This window comes from Balaenoptera borealis, assembly GCF_965194805.1.
Source record: "Balaenoptera borealis genome assembly, chromosome: 7".
NCBI lineage: Eukaryota > Metazoa > Chordata > Mammalia > Artiodactyla > Balaenopteridae > Balaenoptera > Balaenoptera borealis.
In genome coordinates this window covers 97,740,081-97,756,635 of record NC_138864.1, presented here as the reverse complement: position 1 = coordinate 97,756,635, position 16,555 = coordinate 97,740,081, and the positions used below count along the sequence as shown (strand labels likewise).

General features: G+C 37.9%; 1 protein-coding gene across 4 annotated transcripts in view; it reads left to right on the top strand.

The window, feature by feature from the left end:
- The window catches only part of CTTNBP2 (cortactin binding protein 2), a 156,459-nt gene extending 141,327 nt beyond the window's left edge, over positions 1-15,132 (top strand). For all 4 annotated transcript variants that reach the window (XM_082399966.1, XM_082399964.1, XM_082399965.1 and 1 more), the window contains 7 exons: positions 1,890-2,068; positions 4,358-4,557; positions 4,910-5,092; positions 8,177-8,240; positions 9,242-9,374; positions 10,413-10,514; positions 13,609-15,132. In XM_082399966.1, the coding sequence (XP_082256092.1) occupies positions 1,890-2,068; positions 4,358-4,557; positions 4,910-5,092; positions 8,177-8,240; positions 9,242-9,374; positions 10,413-10,514; positions 13,609-13,809 (1,062 nt within the window). In that variant the 3' untranslated portion in view covers positions 13,810-15,132. The remainder of the gene's footprint in view (positions 1-1,889; positions 2,069-4,357; positions 4,558-4,909; positions 5,093-8,176; positions 8,241-9,241; positions 9,375-10,412; positions 10,515-13,608) is intronic.
- The last annotated feature ends 1,423 nt before the right edge of the window (positions 15,133-16,555 follow it).

Here is a 16,555-nt window from a genome sequence, read left to right as displayed (position 1 = left end):
CATTAACTTCATCACTATTAATATTTAAATCTTATTGCCAAAAAATTCACCTAAATAATTGCAAAAGATACCAGTTTTTTTTCTTAAAGACGTCATTATTTTTAGAGCAGTTTTAGGTTTACAATAAAATTGAAAGGAGGGTACAGAGATTTCCCATCTACTACCTCTTGCTCCCCACACATGCATAGTCTCCTCCATTATCACCAGAACGGTGCCTTTTCTTATCAAGGAGGAACCTACACTGACACATCAAAATCCCTGGTTTACCCAAGAGAAAAACATGGAACGCTTCACGAATTTGCGTGTCTTTCTTGTGCAGGGGCCATGCTAATTTTCCTTGAAAGGTACATCTTACCTGGTAAAGTGTACCTCCTTTTCCCTCCTCTGGCTCTCTGGTAAACATAGTTTGAAAAGGATTGATTTTACTTATTTTGAAAGGAAAGTTCCAAGCTTCAGGCTCTACACTTTCCTCCATTGTATTTGTGAATGGGCAAGTGGGGTGTGCTGTGAAGAATAGAAAGGGGAGGGGAGGTAATGCCTTTCATTTATCAGGAATCACTTCAAGTAGGTTAATAAAATGGATTCCTGGGGTTAGGGGTACAATGGGAATGAATGACTCCTGCAAAACGCCAGAAATCTTGTAACTGCAGGATGGAACCAAATATTTGGGGGCGCTTAGAAGCACACTGGCACGTGATCAAAATTTCTTCTTCCAGCTCCTTACAGGGATATAAGTAAGCAGACCTTTTTTGGACAATACCAGGCTTCTAGTATTTAATAAAAAATAATTATACTTTCTTTAGTAGGAAATTAATATTCAGCTATTAATTGTAGCACATGATCTCATTCTCGCTGGAAGAGGATCAGAGAAAGTGGGAGAAATATGATTGTTCCTCTTTTGATGAAAAGGGAAACTATGATAACAGATCCCAAAGCCTCATGTAACACAGTGATGTTACTTTAACGGAGCTGCTAGAATCACTGAACCATTCTTTCATTTTTTCTAGGCCAAATTCTCTCCCCTCATGTAGGACATAAAAACATTCATGTATTATCCTCAGTCTTAATATCATAATTCCTTGGTAAAGTAGAGATTTATGTGAATCTGCTTTTTTATGAAATACAGAGTCAATTGCTGTATCTGACTTCTAAATATTTGAGAGGTTTCTCCTCATAGTAAATAAATCTTTGTCCTTTTGTGACCCCTCTGTACTACCAAAAAGGGACCTTTTATAAGATATAATTCAACTATCCAACTATAAGATATAATACTCCCATTCAACTGTATGTTATACAGTATTACTTAAAATTTGCACATTTTAAAATTTGAAAACATACTTCTTTATGCTGTCAGAGCATTTTGATGAAGTTAGCATTTTATCTGAGCCTTCCTTCTAGGGAAATTAGAAGTAATACAAGATGAACATGCCACAGATCCAGGTATGCCATCTTATAACTTACCCAAGATATTAAAATATTTAATGTAATTTTAATTTCATTTATTCAGAATCCTTTTTTGAACACCTACTATTTGCAAGACCTTGTGAGGAATTCTATACACATGTGAAAAATGATTTCTTCCCGAATTGATGTTTAAGAATTCATCCAAGTAAGACACCTCATCCAAGGTGTCTTACTGCGCTATCGTGTCTGAATCCTTTCATTGCATGTAATAAGCTACAGATCTGTATCTCGTGCTAACACACGTCAGAGAGTATGTTATTACCTAGCCCTCTTCCAGCCACCCCAAGTGAAGGTAAAATCAGATTTGGCTACAGTTTTGTTCTACAGTTTGAATTTTTATATTCTTAGTTTTGGAGTGTTCGAAACAAAAGGACAAGAAGCACCGTTGTAAACCAAGCCCCCGTCTTCCCCCTCCCTGTCTCTAGTTCAGGGGTCAGGTGCCTTCTCCCTGCGACCCCGTGTGCAAGACGGTCGACTGGGCCCTGGCTGTCTGGCGCCAGCTCAACTCGTGCCTGGCCCGCTTGGGCACACCGGAAGCACTTCTTGGGCCAAAGTATTTCCTGTCTTGTCCTGTGATCCCAGGGCACGCCCAAGCGACAGTGAAGTAAGTGTCATTGATCCTTCTTTGCCTATTTAAAGTAGAGCCCTGGCTGATTGGGAATGTTTGGGGGTGCGAAAGCTGAAGGGGCCACCTTGTGCCACCTCTTGTGATGAACATGGAAAGCCAGTGCCCTGTGCTCCTGTCAGAGGACGACCGTGACTCGTGTGGTGGGTACTTCCTAAGGAAACTATTTTTGCTAAGACTAGATAGGTCCCAATTCCCCTCTGTTTGCAAAACTTTCATCAGACTCATGTGCGACTTGCTGGGCAGTGTCTCCTGGGGAAGGCCCACATGAGACATTCGGTCAAGTATCCTGTAACCATCCCCCCACCCCACCCCCCAAAAAACCCACTTACATTCTGTTGATGAATTGAAAAGCTTCCTCTTTTATTAATGAGACTTATGTACTTACTGTGTTTTAGAGCAGCTTATGAAAACAGACGTATATACAGTAAGGTTAATGAAATAGAAAATTAGAAGGAAACTGAAAGGAGGAAAAAATTTGTCACCATCCAGCTTACTTAGGAAGGGTTCTGTGATTCGCCGTTAGATTTGATTCTGTACTTTCTGGCATCCTGGACAGAAATCTATTTTGAAAAGCAGGGTATGCAGATAATATGCCCTCTCTATTGTAAGACAAACTATCAATTTAATAACAGTTAATTGAGGGAACACAAGAAGTGCTATATTAAAAAGTATACAGCAATTTCTTGTTAAAAAGCAGAAACATTTACTCATATAATTACCCCTTTATCAGTTTCATGAGTAAATGTAAGCCTTTTTTTTTTTTTTTTTCTTTTTTTAACATCCAGAGCCTCAAGATTCTTAGGAACCAGTTTTGGCCTTTCCTGTCTGCTGCATGGTCATTGTCAAGAGCTAGAGGCTCTGAGATTTTTACCTTATCTGCAAGCTGACAAGTTAGCCTGCCACATTCAGGATGTGGCCTCTGACCCAGCACTTCATCACTCAGAGCACAGCCACAGCCTAGGCTTCATATTTGCATAGGTTTCCCCACCTCCTCAGGTCCTACGGGGTGATGCATAGTGGCCCAGGTGGATGCTGGCCTTGCATCAAAGCTGTGGAACTGTGAGCTTGGGAATCACCCAGTTTTTTAACGGGGATGCTGGCAAATCTGCCCACCCTTTGCCCAGGAAGGAAATATAACTTTCATTATCGTCAGGAAACAAATCTGCCCTCTGCTCCAGAAGGAGACACTGTCTCTGTTTTTCCAAGTCGGTTTACGATACTAAAGCAGCCTTGAAAAGATCATCCAGAGCAACAGCTGACATAAGAGGTACAGAAATGCCATGGAGAGTTATCTCCCAACAGCCATATTAAGGAACTGCCTTTTTTAAAAAAATTATATATTGTTTTAGCCAAAGCTTATATCATCTTTACCCCTTCAGCACCTTTAGGAGTAACTGTGTACTTTTTTTTCCTGAATTATGTGTCGTCACTAGACATTAACAAAGCAGCTGACAGTAGATGCTTGATACTGAGTAAATAGTTTTAACGGTCTTGAAAGGCTTATGTCAGTATCTAATAACTTTGAAAACTTTCCTATTCTGGGAGATGGAGTTTTGTCTACAGCCTTTAACTGTATTAACTGTTTGTTAATGCTGCAACAAGTATAATCTTTTTTGAAGGAATTTTGATTGGCACTGAGTGCTCCACATTTGGGCTGAAGTCCCACAGCAGCTACAGCTATTAATGCAAAGAATCCACCTGAGGCCGTGGCTGGTTGATCCCATCCCCTCTCCACAGGGCTAACCCACCACATGTAGACGCTGAGCCCCTGCCTTGGGGCAGGCAGATTTAATTTGCCAGGGATCATAAAATGTATCCCAATTGCAGAAATACTAAAATACTGTATATGCGTCTTATTAAGGAAAATGGCAAATAAGTTTAAGCTGTTTAGACACAGACTTTCACGAAATCTTTTTCCAGACTTCTTTAGTCTATAAAGTTTTCCATGTATTTTTTCCCTTTCCATATATTTAATTTTATTTGTGCATTCATTTATTCAACACTCCAGCTCTCCAGGATCTTATAGAGAAAAAAGGTGAGGGACATGTTAGCAGTTTCATTTGAAATGCATTGTATTTTTAAGGCAAATTCAAACTACTTTGGTGTTGGATAATTTCACGTATTCCAAAATGACCTGGGAAAGGTAGCCTGTCCATAGAAACGCTTAGGTTTTGTTTCGCAGTCTTCCAACCTGTTCCCCGTAGAGTTGTGTGTGATTCCTGAGAGGCTTGGTCCTAACTGTGAAACCCACCCCTCTCTCGGAAGGTGGATGTCTAAGCTGTGGAATGCTGTCATTGCACCCAGAGTTCAAGAAGCAATATTGTCAAGAGCCTCTGTGAAAAGACAACCCAGCCTTGGGCAAACAACTAAAAACCCCAGCCAGGGGCAGCAGGCTGTGGTTAGAGCTGCTCTCAGCATCTTGCTTAATAAAGCTGTTCTGCATGGCTGTCCCCTCCAGAGAGCAGGTATGTGGGTTCCTGCTGGGAGGAGAGGACATTCACACTCTTATGCAATGCTTGCTTGGATTTGTTTTTAGGGCGCTCTATTTTCTCTCTTTGTAATGAGAGACGTTATCTCCATGTAATAGATGTTGCACAACACAGCTTTAGAACTCTCTCTTTTTTCATTACTGGCTCATGTTTAAATACCAGACTTCAAAGTAAAGTTTGCTGGTTGACAAAACGCCTGCTTGGGTATTACGAGCCTGTGATTTTGAAGAGGCTATTTAAGTATTGGCAATGTTGGATTTTGCTTGACTCTGTGAAACTGCATTATTGCTTCTGTCCTTTTGACAGAACATGGTTTATGTTATTTCAGAGCTAGACCAGCACACAGCTGATTTCAAAGGAGGAAGTTTCCCTTTATCCATAGTTTCAAGTTACAACAGTTGCAGCAAGAAGAAAGAGAGTGGTGCCTGGAGAAAGGTGAGCACCAGTCCTCGCAAGAAGTCTGGCCGGTTCTCTTCACCCACCTGGAACAAGCCGGACCTGAGTGAGGAAGGTAAGGCGGGCAGGCATGTCACCCACACGTATGTGGGCACCCATGAGGTGGCTTCTGAATGCAAACGTGCTTTATTTTTATCACTCTGCATTCAACAAAGCAAAATTCTGAGTATTTCAGATGCATATTTTCATGGAATAAAACACGTGGTAGTTACACTCCAAAAATATGAGAGCCCCCTACCTGAAAAAATAATCTTTCATACTAGAATTCTGAAATTAAATTTAATCTTTACCATGTTAATGGTCATCTGCTTTTTATTAATTTGATTTTCTTGGGATGCACACAATTATATTTATGTAATACAAATTGACACATAAAAGGAAAGAAATATGCCAACATGCATTCCTAAGCCAACCTTAAATTTTTAGAAGTATGTGTTATAGACGTATTTGATTATAGGCATATTTGATACCAGTTTAAGGTCTTTACAAGTGAGTCAGCTTTACACATTTTTTTCATACATGGGATGTACTGTGTACCAAGTTTTATTCTAAGCACTGGAAATACAGCAGTGAAAACAGGAGATAAAAATACCTCCCCTCATAAAGTTTACATTCTAATAAATTATTAGACCTCTTCCTTTTGGCTTTGATAATAGCATAATCAATTGTACAAATTTTAAATGTCCTCCCTAAAGGCAGTCATATTTGAAAAGATGTTCCAACCTCACATGCATTGTGGATTTCTGTTACGTGTAATTTAGGTCTTCAAGAGCCCCCTTGCACCCCAAAATGTTCTGTTTTATGTAATTTTATGGCAAGTTGACAGCAGTGGGGTTGCTAAGTAAAAGAATATGATGCCTAAAATCTTATCTTTCTTAAAACAGAAAAAGTTGCTTTTGTTACTATATTTTTATATTGAAGCTTGTATTGATTTTTTTTTAATTTAATATGGTTTTAACCATATCAGTACATGCCAGAGTTTTATAATTACCCCAAGTATGTGATAATAAATTGTGAGCACTTTTTTAAATGACTGAATGGACAGTCACTGAAAAAAAATATAAACTCTCATTGTAAATATAAGTTTTATGTATTTATAATAGGATACATTCTGATCCCAAAGACTTGCCCTTACTTCCTAAAGTTAGAGTGTTCGACTCAGGGAATAAAATCATGAGACTCTAGCCCCCCCAGTAGAGCAAAGAGCCTCCCTCAGATGACTTTCTGTAACAAGGATTATACCTTTTACCTGTTTATCCCTTGAGAGTATCCAAAAGAGCTCTACGATGAGGATTATCATTTCCATTTACAGAGAGCAAAACTGAGGCTCAGAAACCCTTGGTTACCTGCTCCAAATCACTTCTACAAACAGGGGGTTCTGCAGTCCATGTTTTCGTTCCTTGCGAGTCCAATGCTGTTTTCTTCAGTCTGTGCCACTCATAATAATCCATGGCACTCAAAGAAGGGCACCCATGCAGGCTCTTCACTGTATCATTTCCAAGTTCATTAGAATTCCTATAGGGTTCAGGACCAGCTGCTTTCCTGAACAATAAGGCATTGTCAATATATATCAATACTTAGAGTTGACAAACAAAATCCATAAAGTGAATATGAACTTAATATTATGGAAATAAGTCTAACTTGGCAGACTGTATCATGCAAAATTGAGTTATAAATTATTTTAAATTCATTTAAATAATTATTAGTTGTACAACTATTGGATATATCAAATATTCTTTGAAACATGAAAACTTAGATGAATAAAATTGTGTGCAACCATAGTTTACACTGACTTCAATGCAGAGATTTATAAAATGCATTGGGCAGTGTTTAGGTGCATGAACCACTGATTGGTTAAGGACCAAAGGTGGACATGCCTCTAGTTTTTAATTTTTTTTATAATAGTAACTTTTTCTGATAATTACATTTGATATAAAAATTATTACAACAATGTTTGGGTTGATTTTTGATTTTTTGACATCATTGGTTTAAAAAAAAAAAATAGAAACCTTTTGCATTCCATTCAGACCACTACGGAAACTCATAAAATTTAATAAAGACACAGCCTTTTTCTTTCCTGACCTAAACCAAGACTGAGGGGTTGGGTCACAGGCTTCCGGAGAGCAGGGCCCAAGGCTGTGCACTTACATGGTAATTAGGGGAAACCTACTAGTCATTGCTTTCTAACAATAATGATGAAAGTATGGATGAGGAAACATACAGAGATTCTTTGATGATCTGCTTTTAATCAGGATATATCAAATTCGACTTATTTTTCAAAATCATTCTTTAGAGATTAATCTGTGCTAGCACCATTCGTACAATTTTAGAATTCCCTCAGAAGCAACTGTGTTAATGAACTTATAAAATTTAGAGTGTGTATTATAGAAACAGACATTTTGAGTCTAAAATGGTTTAGTGTTTCTCAAAGCCTGACCAGTACACACAAAAAAACCTATGCATTTGCATGTATCTATAACTGATACAAATTTATATATTTACTTCAACCTGTACAATCTGATATTTCCTATTCTGTTTTTTTTAAATGGGTTGAAATATGCAGTTTGAAGAACATTGCTATGATATGCAGTATTTGTTTTAATGCTGTGACTTTTTGTATACTGTTCCTATTTTGTTTTCTGTAAAATGCAAAGCAATTAAAAAAGTTAAATTTCTACACGACTAAGGCCACCCGCACTGTAATATATCATGGGGCCCAGACATCAAAAACTGCTCCAGATCTACATAGTCAGTAACGTTGGAAGGCAAACAAAGGGAGAGAAAGGGAAATTACCATCATCAAAAGGCATGTATTAACCCCTTTTTAGGTACTTTGAGAACAAAGACCTAAGGATGTGGGGACTTGACTGGTTAGAATAGGGTCCATTGATGAAAGCAGAGCTGAAGATTCCTGAATTGAGCCTCAGGTGGTGTGAGTTGTACTGTCTTTAGTCATAAATATATCAATACATGAGGTTGTTGGTCATTCCCTGACCTTCCACAGGACCTCAAGAGATGGATTTAATCCAAAAACAATATGAAAATACAGCAGAGTCCATAGTCTGTTTCTTTTAAATACAGAGTTCAAGATGCACAGGGACATTCTGTTGAAATGATTACATTTTTTTTCTTTAAACAGGTATGAAAAATAAGACTATATTACAGCTGAATTGTAACAGGAATGCTTCTCTGTCAAAACAAAAGTAAGTTTGCCTTGTAGATTTAACTCATAACAAACAATACACATTCTCATTATGAGTCTGTGCAACTATTACACTGTTAATTTTCTAAAAAGCAAGAGGTAATTCAAATGCTAGTATTAAACTGAAATCTAATGAATGAATTTTAAAAAAAAGTTGACAGAAAGCCTATTTTGCTTTTAGTTTGTTAAAAGGTTAGAAATATCATTGGCTTCATTTTGTATCAAATTTGATAGTTATTATTAATGCATTTGACAAAGATATGGTAAAATCCTGCACTTGTGAACTTTTAAACAGACTTTTAGATAACTGTTTTGTTTTTTTTTTTAAATGATAAATTTACAGAAACATAGCATGACTTATTTTTTTCTTATTTTGCTCCTAGGGAATTGTTGATTATACCTCCAAACTTGTAAGCTGAAATAAGGAATTATTTATCATAGAATAAAAATGCTTGGTAGTTTATAAATAGGTCCCCAGTGTAGCCCAGTAAATTGTGTGCTCAATCACTTGGCAGGTAACATTTAGGACCCTGTGCCCTGGTTCACAGAATTACAGAAGGGGGTGAGGGGGGGGTCACTGAATCTGCATCACATGCTTGTTTCTGCCAGGTCCACTGTTAGAGCTGTTGTATTCAACAGCCTATATAATATTTGTAATAACTCTACGTTGTAGGTATAAGGAATTTGTTAGAGAGAAGGGAACCCAGGAACTGAGTGAGGTGTTGAGGACAAAAAGAACACCTGACCTGTGGTCATATTGCTAATATGTGGTAAATTCATATTTACTCCATTATCACACTGCCCCCTGCACACAGTGTCTTAGCTTTATCTTTGGAGACAGAGAAGAAGAGGGAAATGTTTTAAGTGAAAGTAGATTTCTTTGTGTAATAAAATTTTACCCTATTGAGAATTTTAAGTGGGAGTTTTCAAAATCCAGTGGGAGTGGGTTGTTGCATAAGTGACATTGATGGATGCCTTTAAAGGATGTTAAAAACTTTTTAGGTCTCTAGAGAATGATCTATCATTGACATTGAATTTGGATCAAAGACTCTCTCTGGGTTCGGATGATGAAGCGGACCTTGTCAAGGAACTTCAGAGCATGTGCTCCAGCAAATCTGAATCTGATATAAGCAAGGTAAGCAGGACGCTTGGGGGAGGACATTGAATGGTTCCACCCAGCAGCTGAGAGACTTCTTAGAGCCACATTGTAACTCTCACTCCCTGACAGAAATTCCTTATCAAATAGCATGTTAATGCTCCAAATCAGAACATCCCTTACCTTGCTTAGAAAAGCCCTTTCTTCCAAAATACCCCTTCTACAATAAGGGAGCTCTATTTAGCATAGCTTCTCTGAAAAAACCTGAAGTGAAAATTGCATATGTTAATTGCGTTACCACAAATTACACCAATACATCCTTTTCCTTTTCGTATTCCTAACTTTGGCCCATAAGTCACCGATCAGTAAGAGAGCATTACAGCAGCCTTGTGTTCTGGATAGAACGGCAACTTTCCTTACAAATAAAAAAAAATAAGTGGCCTGTGTAATTTGTTGAGTCTGAGTCTTCAAGCTGTGAAATTTGAGATCCAAATATGGAAATCAGTGACCCAAAATCTCGAAGCATTAACAGCATCAAGTTCAACCTGTTTTGGCACCCTGATATCTGCAGCAAATTTGACCAAACTTCCTTGATAAATGCCTTTTACTTGAAAGGGAGCATAAGAAGGTAGTTATAACTTGTGCAGCTTCCACCCAAAGACTCACCTATTGTATTTAGACAGTCATAATCTCTGGACAAAGTAGAACTGACTGACTAGCTTATTTAATGTCGCTGGAAATGAGTCGAAATACTTAACCTCTGGAAAAATAAGGTAACAATGAAAAATCTTGCAAATTTTATATCCTTTCATTTTGTGCCAAGTGATTTTTTTTTTTTTTTAATAGGGCTCATTTGGTTGTCTTCTGACTTTAAAAGACTTTTTCCTTAGAGGCTATTTCTCATGCATTTGCCGTTAGTTTCACATGAAGACTTCAAGTCTTTATAAAGACTTCAAGTCTTTATATGAACATTATAGGACTTGAAGGTCTGTTCTGTAGAGCTTCTGACAGTAAGAGAAGGATCACACTTCTGTTGTGGGTTTTCCACAGTGACTTGATAAACTGCGTATTTTCCAGATTGCTGATTCCGGGGATGATTTAGGGAGGTTTGATCGTTCAGGAAACAACCCTGCATTTTCAGCAACTGTTAATAATCCAAGAATGCCAGTGTCACAAAAGGTAAGTGTCCCCTTTCCCTCCTAAATGGGACAAAGAAGGATTGTTGTGGAATTTGACTTCACAAATCTTTCAATGTGCATCACAAAGTTACTTTTAAACCATAGTTGGGAAATAAATAGGATAAAGGCAAAAGTGTTCACTAGGTAATCAAGGTTAGAAAAATTATTGTTTGGATAATAGCTTGAAAGAATCACATAGAAAAGCATTCTTTTTCCTTCTATTTGATGCCGAAAAACTTGATTCCAAAATTTTGGGTGTCTTGTCCATTTGTTTATGCCGAAACTAGAACTAATGTAACTTTCTGTCTTCTTTCCTGTATTTTAAAATGGGATATTGAATTTCATTTGAGCACTATTTTGGAAAATTGGAGTTAATTTTAGCAAAGTGCTGAGTGATAACAAAGATCTACACACAAAAAAAATCTCATTCTGGTTTACTTTAACTTGCCGTATCATGCATATGTTTCAGTGAGAGACTTTCCTTTAAAAACAAATCAGAATGTCAAATAGAAGAGCCAGGATTCCAATAGAGTTCCTTAACCTCTTGAAGTAACTTCTGCGGTTGGTTACTAAATGCCAAGAGTTGAGATGGCCCAGCATGGTACTCCTGGGTGAACGGAAACAATAACACTACTTCTCATCCCATAGTGATTTTAGGAGGATGCATATTTTGTAAGAGGCATTTAGCAACGTGTGGTTTGCTCACCAAGCCATGTCGATTGTGGTTCACATCCTGTTCTCATCCCCTCGCATGGCAGCTGACACAGACCTGTTGGGGGGCAGTGCAGAAAGCAGAATTATAAAGTCAGCGTGGTGAGACTGTTACATTATTAACCCTCCTCTGATCACTGGACAGCCTTGGGCTCCCCTGCCCTGCTCTCTCATGGCTTCGTTAGGTTTCAGTCCTGATTAGTTACCCGCGAAGCTCTGTGTGTTGGGGGGAATATTAACAAGGCTGAGTTCTCGTATAAAAAATATATAACATGATGATCTGTGAAGAAGAGCATGACCTGTCTGGCTTACTCGGTATAGTATTTGCTTTTTTTCCCCAATTGGGAACAGTTTAGAAGCACAGCAAAAGCATAGTTTGGAGAGCAGGTAAGGGAGGATGACTAAGGAGGTGACCTGGGGTCCCTGCGGAGAATTCTGGCTGGAAAATATTTGTTCAGGAGCGGTGGTTCAGAACACCTATCTTGGGCCTCCAGGACCCCTCGCGCAGCAATCAGTGGGAAGGGGTGCGATGAGCCACTCTTTGTCCACTACAAAAAGGTTGACCAGTAGTGACGACTGGCAGCTATTGTACTATGGCTAATGAGGACAGTTTTGTACCTCTTTTTCTGTCACAGGACCCTAGTGGGTTGCTACAATAAGGTACTGTCCAGAAAAATAGTACTGAAAGTAGGCTAAGCTTTGTTTTAAAAGGGACCTTTTTAAAAAATGGATCATTTTATACTTTCTGGGCTCTTCAGAAAGAACCATAGAGTTGTTTAAATGTGCGGTTTGATGCAGGTATTAGGACAGCTGCCCCCTATTGCTTTGCCCACTGAACGCATTGTGAGGACTGTTCCCCGTGGCTAGATGTTCTTCTCAGAACCTGCCAGCAGAGGGTGAAGTGTACTCATTTGGCATTTGCCAGCCTCCTGAGAGCGTCACAGGCTCATACCTCTTCTACCGTGATAAACGCAGCGAGCATTTCTTGGTTAGATGCCCAGTCTCTTCTGTTATCAGGAAGTAATTCCCTTTAGAAGTAAGAGCTGTCTGTGAAATCACTTTCTCCTGTGCGGCCAGAGAGGGGCCTATTAATCAGGTAGCATGTCAGCCAGCCTTCTTAAAACAAACAAAAAACCCCATATTTACATAAATACAGATTTAAATCATCAGGAGAGTAGATACTAATAAATGTTTTCTTCTCATTAAGATGCAGATTAAACCCCCTAAAGCAGAAGTTCTCATTTTGGTGGCATAATGAAATCCACTTGAGGATTTTTTTTTCCCATCCCCGGTACCTGGACCACATGCCCTAGAGGTTCTGATGTAATTGGTCCAAGGTACAACCTGGATGTTGGGGTTTTTAAAAGCTCCTTGGTGATTCGCATGTGCAGCCAGGGCTTAGACCCACTCTCCAACACATACCTCTGATCTCTCATCCTCCTTATTTTCCACCCCATTTCTTTCCAAATATGTCCTTAAACTTCACATAACTTATTTTTACATGTAATTTACTATTTCAACACCATACCCTACACTTCCCCATGTCCATCTTCACCCTTCCTTCTTCCCATGGAACCCTTTCCTCTTCACCTGTCACACTTCATACTCACTTGAGTTCAGTTCTGCACCTGCCAAATATGAAGTGAGGCTACCCAAGTGAACTCAAGATCAGGGAAAAGGTCTTATCCCAGCATCATCACTCTCACCTATCCAACTCTGGTTCCTCGGGGGCAAAATGAGAGACCTAGACCAGGTGATCAGAAGAGTTCTGAAACACTAGAAAAACAAGAGCATGCAGTTTCCAAGAACGGAAGATCTTGAGCTCCTTAGTCATAGAGAATTGCTATGCAGGAACTTTAATTCACAACAGAAGCTCCATCAGAGCAAGGATGGTGCTCTTTTGCATTCTCTACTGTAAGCCAGGCACCTAGAACAGTGCTTGTCTTGTAAACATTCAAAATATGTGTTGAGTAATAGTCCAATTAGATCTAAAGGCAGAAAAATTAAGTGACATGCTCAAGGTGAAAGAGTTGAATTGTAGAACTGCTTAAAAATGGTTGGAGTAGTCCAGTTTGATTTCCTCAGGCCTAGGACTTCATACAACCCCAGCTGGTGAGGAGACCCCAGATTCTGGCACTTGATTCACTGACTCCTGTATATAGCACTTTTGTGATACTGCAAAGGACCTAATGAAAATCAGCCAGTGGGTTTATAGGACATTAAGGATTGGCTTCTCCCATCCATTGTCTTTTGTTCGTTTTTTCATGAGAACTTGAGAAACTCCTACATGCTTGTTCAGGGACGGAGAGGAGGAAGTTAGGACTGATCACAGAAGCTGGGAACGATGTCAAATTGACAACCTATTTTGTTTGCCTTTCTTACAGGAGGTCAGTCCTCTCAGCAGCCATCAAGCGACCGAATGCAGCAACAGTAAATCAAAGACTGAGTTGGGTGTTTCAAGAGTTAAATCTTTTCTTCCTGTTCCTAGAAGTAAAGTCACCCAGTGTTCCCAGAACACCAAAAGAAGCAGCAGCAGCAGTAATACAAGGCAAATAGAAATAAACAATTCAAAAGAAGAGATTTGAAACTTACACAACAATGAACAAGTAGAAAAACCTAACAAATAGGCCTGCCTGCAATATTCTCATTCTTCTTCTGTATATTTCACACAGAAACCAAGGACAACAAGATGTAAATACCTTTAAATGAATCAAATGTTTTCACTGCAATATAAAGTGCGGGACCACTATTCAGTTTTTTGTAAAATGTATTTATAATCTACATTTTGGGTTTTTTTTCAATTCTGTAGGATTGAACTGCAATACCAAGAAGTTATACCCACTTTTCAAGTAGTTTTATAATAGAAAAGTCGTAATAGTTTTACTCAAGATGTTCAGGGGTATTAAAACAACTGTCTGTGTACTGTATATCTATATATATGTACATATGTATTTAAGAAACCCTGAATCATTGCATACTACATGTGTGCAGCATTGGCTTAGATAACAGGTACCATTTTAAAGAGATCATAATTTTATGTTCACTTGATGAGAAATGACTAGAATGGGGCAATAACATCATTTCTCAACAGTTAGTTACTTTTCTTAAAAGCCATATTAAGTATTTTGCCTGTTAAAATTCTAGTTTCCAGTTTTAAATCTTTTAATGGTTGCATCATGTATATTTATGCTTATGAGTTTGCATTATGACTCCTGTAAAATATGAAATTATATAATGCAATAAAAAGTGTTATCTTTCTTAACAAAAGTTTTATACCTAAGTGGATATTAAAAAAAAATGTAAATGCTTCAATAAATGAGACTTAACTCCTCTTCAATTCTAGTGGCACAATGGATAATATTTTCTAGACGGTTTGTTTCACTAATGAAATGACTTATAACTCAAAAAGTTAATATGCCTTGACACCAAATAAAATATTGAATTAGTGAAATAATTTTGTCATAGTTTCTATCTATTGCTTTTAGTAGTTTATCCATGCAAAAGATATTTGTGTTCAATTTAAGGACATTTATAAAACTGGTCCTCCATGTTGGTATTTCAGTAGCTATTCAGAGAAAGACTCACGCTTGTTAGAAAGTATTAGTTGGTTTAAACTAAAATAAAACAAACATTTCAGTGGAGCTCTAGGAATTAGGTGCTCATTGAAAAAAATGTTTTCATACATACAAAAAAAAGTATAATTATATACCAAGAGTCATTTGCTTATCTGAGAGTACTGAAAGTCCTTTCTTGGCCAGAATGGTTATTTACATTAAAGTATACACATGTGCATTGAAACTATATTACACTTTACAAGTATCTTTAAAAAAATGTTTAGTGAAGATTAGGCCACATGGGGTGAAGTAGAGGAAGGATCAGGGAAGAGATCAATTCCAGTACCTGTCAGCCTTCATCTCTGCAATCCTTGGGTGTACAGCGTGGACCTCACGGACAGGGAGATGGAACTAGAGCAAGGGACAGAGGGTAGATGATAGGAGAGAGAGGCTGGAGGAAATAGACTTGAACACAATAATGCCTTTGAGCTGGACTCAAATTCTTGGTACCCTGGTGGTTTTTGATACTCCCAAGTGTTTTCACAGAAAGGCATTAATCTTGGGAACAAAACTCAATGCTCTTGATATCATAGACCAACATACCTAGATTGAGGTGGCTCTAATGTGTTTCCTCCTGCTTACGTACACCTTCTTAGATTGTGTCGTATTTGATTTTTGAGTGATAAGGCATTGTGCTTTATATTAGCAGCTTTTCTGAAGATAAGGATCTCATTAGTGTATTCAAGGACCAAAGAAGAGAAAAACAAAATTTGGAATATAGTATTAAGATGACCTCTAGTAACTGATCCATACAGTTTTGATTCATTAGTAAAATCAACACATATACTTTTTATAATTGGATGGCAGACTGGAAGATGTCTAAAGAAGGCATTTAGATCAGGAGCACAGATAGAGACCTAGTAATTGGTCATTTTATCAATTTAGTGTGTCACAACTACCAGTTTTTTGAAAATAGAATAGGATAGAATAGAAAGTGTCAGAGTACATCATGGTATTACAGTCAATAAATGAACTATTTGTGAAGATTTTATTTCTATTATGTAGGTATACGGATGTAGGCACTGGATTGTGATGTAAAGCATAACTCTGTGGGTCATGGCCAAAAGTCTTTGAAAGTCACTACTGTATAATGGAACCTAGTGGTGAGGGTCGGGGTGCTTTGGGTGTAAAAAGTTCTTTGGTGATAAACAGCCTTGGGACTGAATTAAGCACTAACATTTACTAGCTGTGTGACCTAAGACAAGTTACCTGATCTCTTTGACCCAGGTTTCACAATAGTTAAATAGGACATGACAACCCTACAAGTTATCCATGAGCATTAAAATGAGGTAATATAGTGTTCCTAGTTACCTCCCTCATACATAAAAAGTAGTAAATTATGTCCCAGAACTCTATGGCAATCCAACATCTTTTCAAGTTGTAATCAATTCACGAGCAACTACTAACAGCTGTATTATGAGCATCAGATTTTACTACAGTTGTATGAAACACCTAACAGATAGAAATAGCAAATTGGAAATTAATATAAAACATTAGCAAATTTTATTTTCCTTTTATGTTAGTCTATTTAGGAGAACCTCATCATCAAGCTAACACATTTTGCAGTTGCTCATGTAAAAGAAAAACTAGTAGATGTGTCATAAACTCTGATAATGAAAAAAGCCAATTTTGATAGAATTTCATAATGTTTTTTTCTTGCAGTAAATACTTAATGCAAATTAAGTTCAGTTGACCTAGCCAACACCTGATTTAGGTA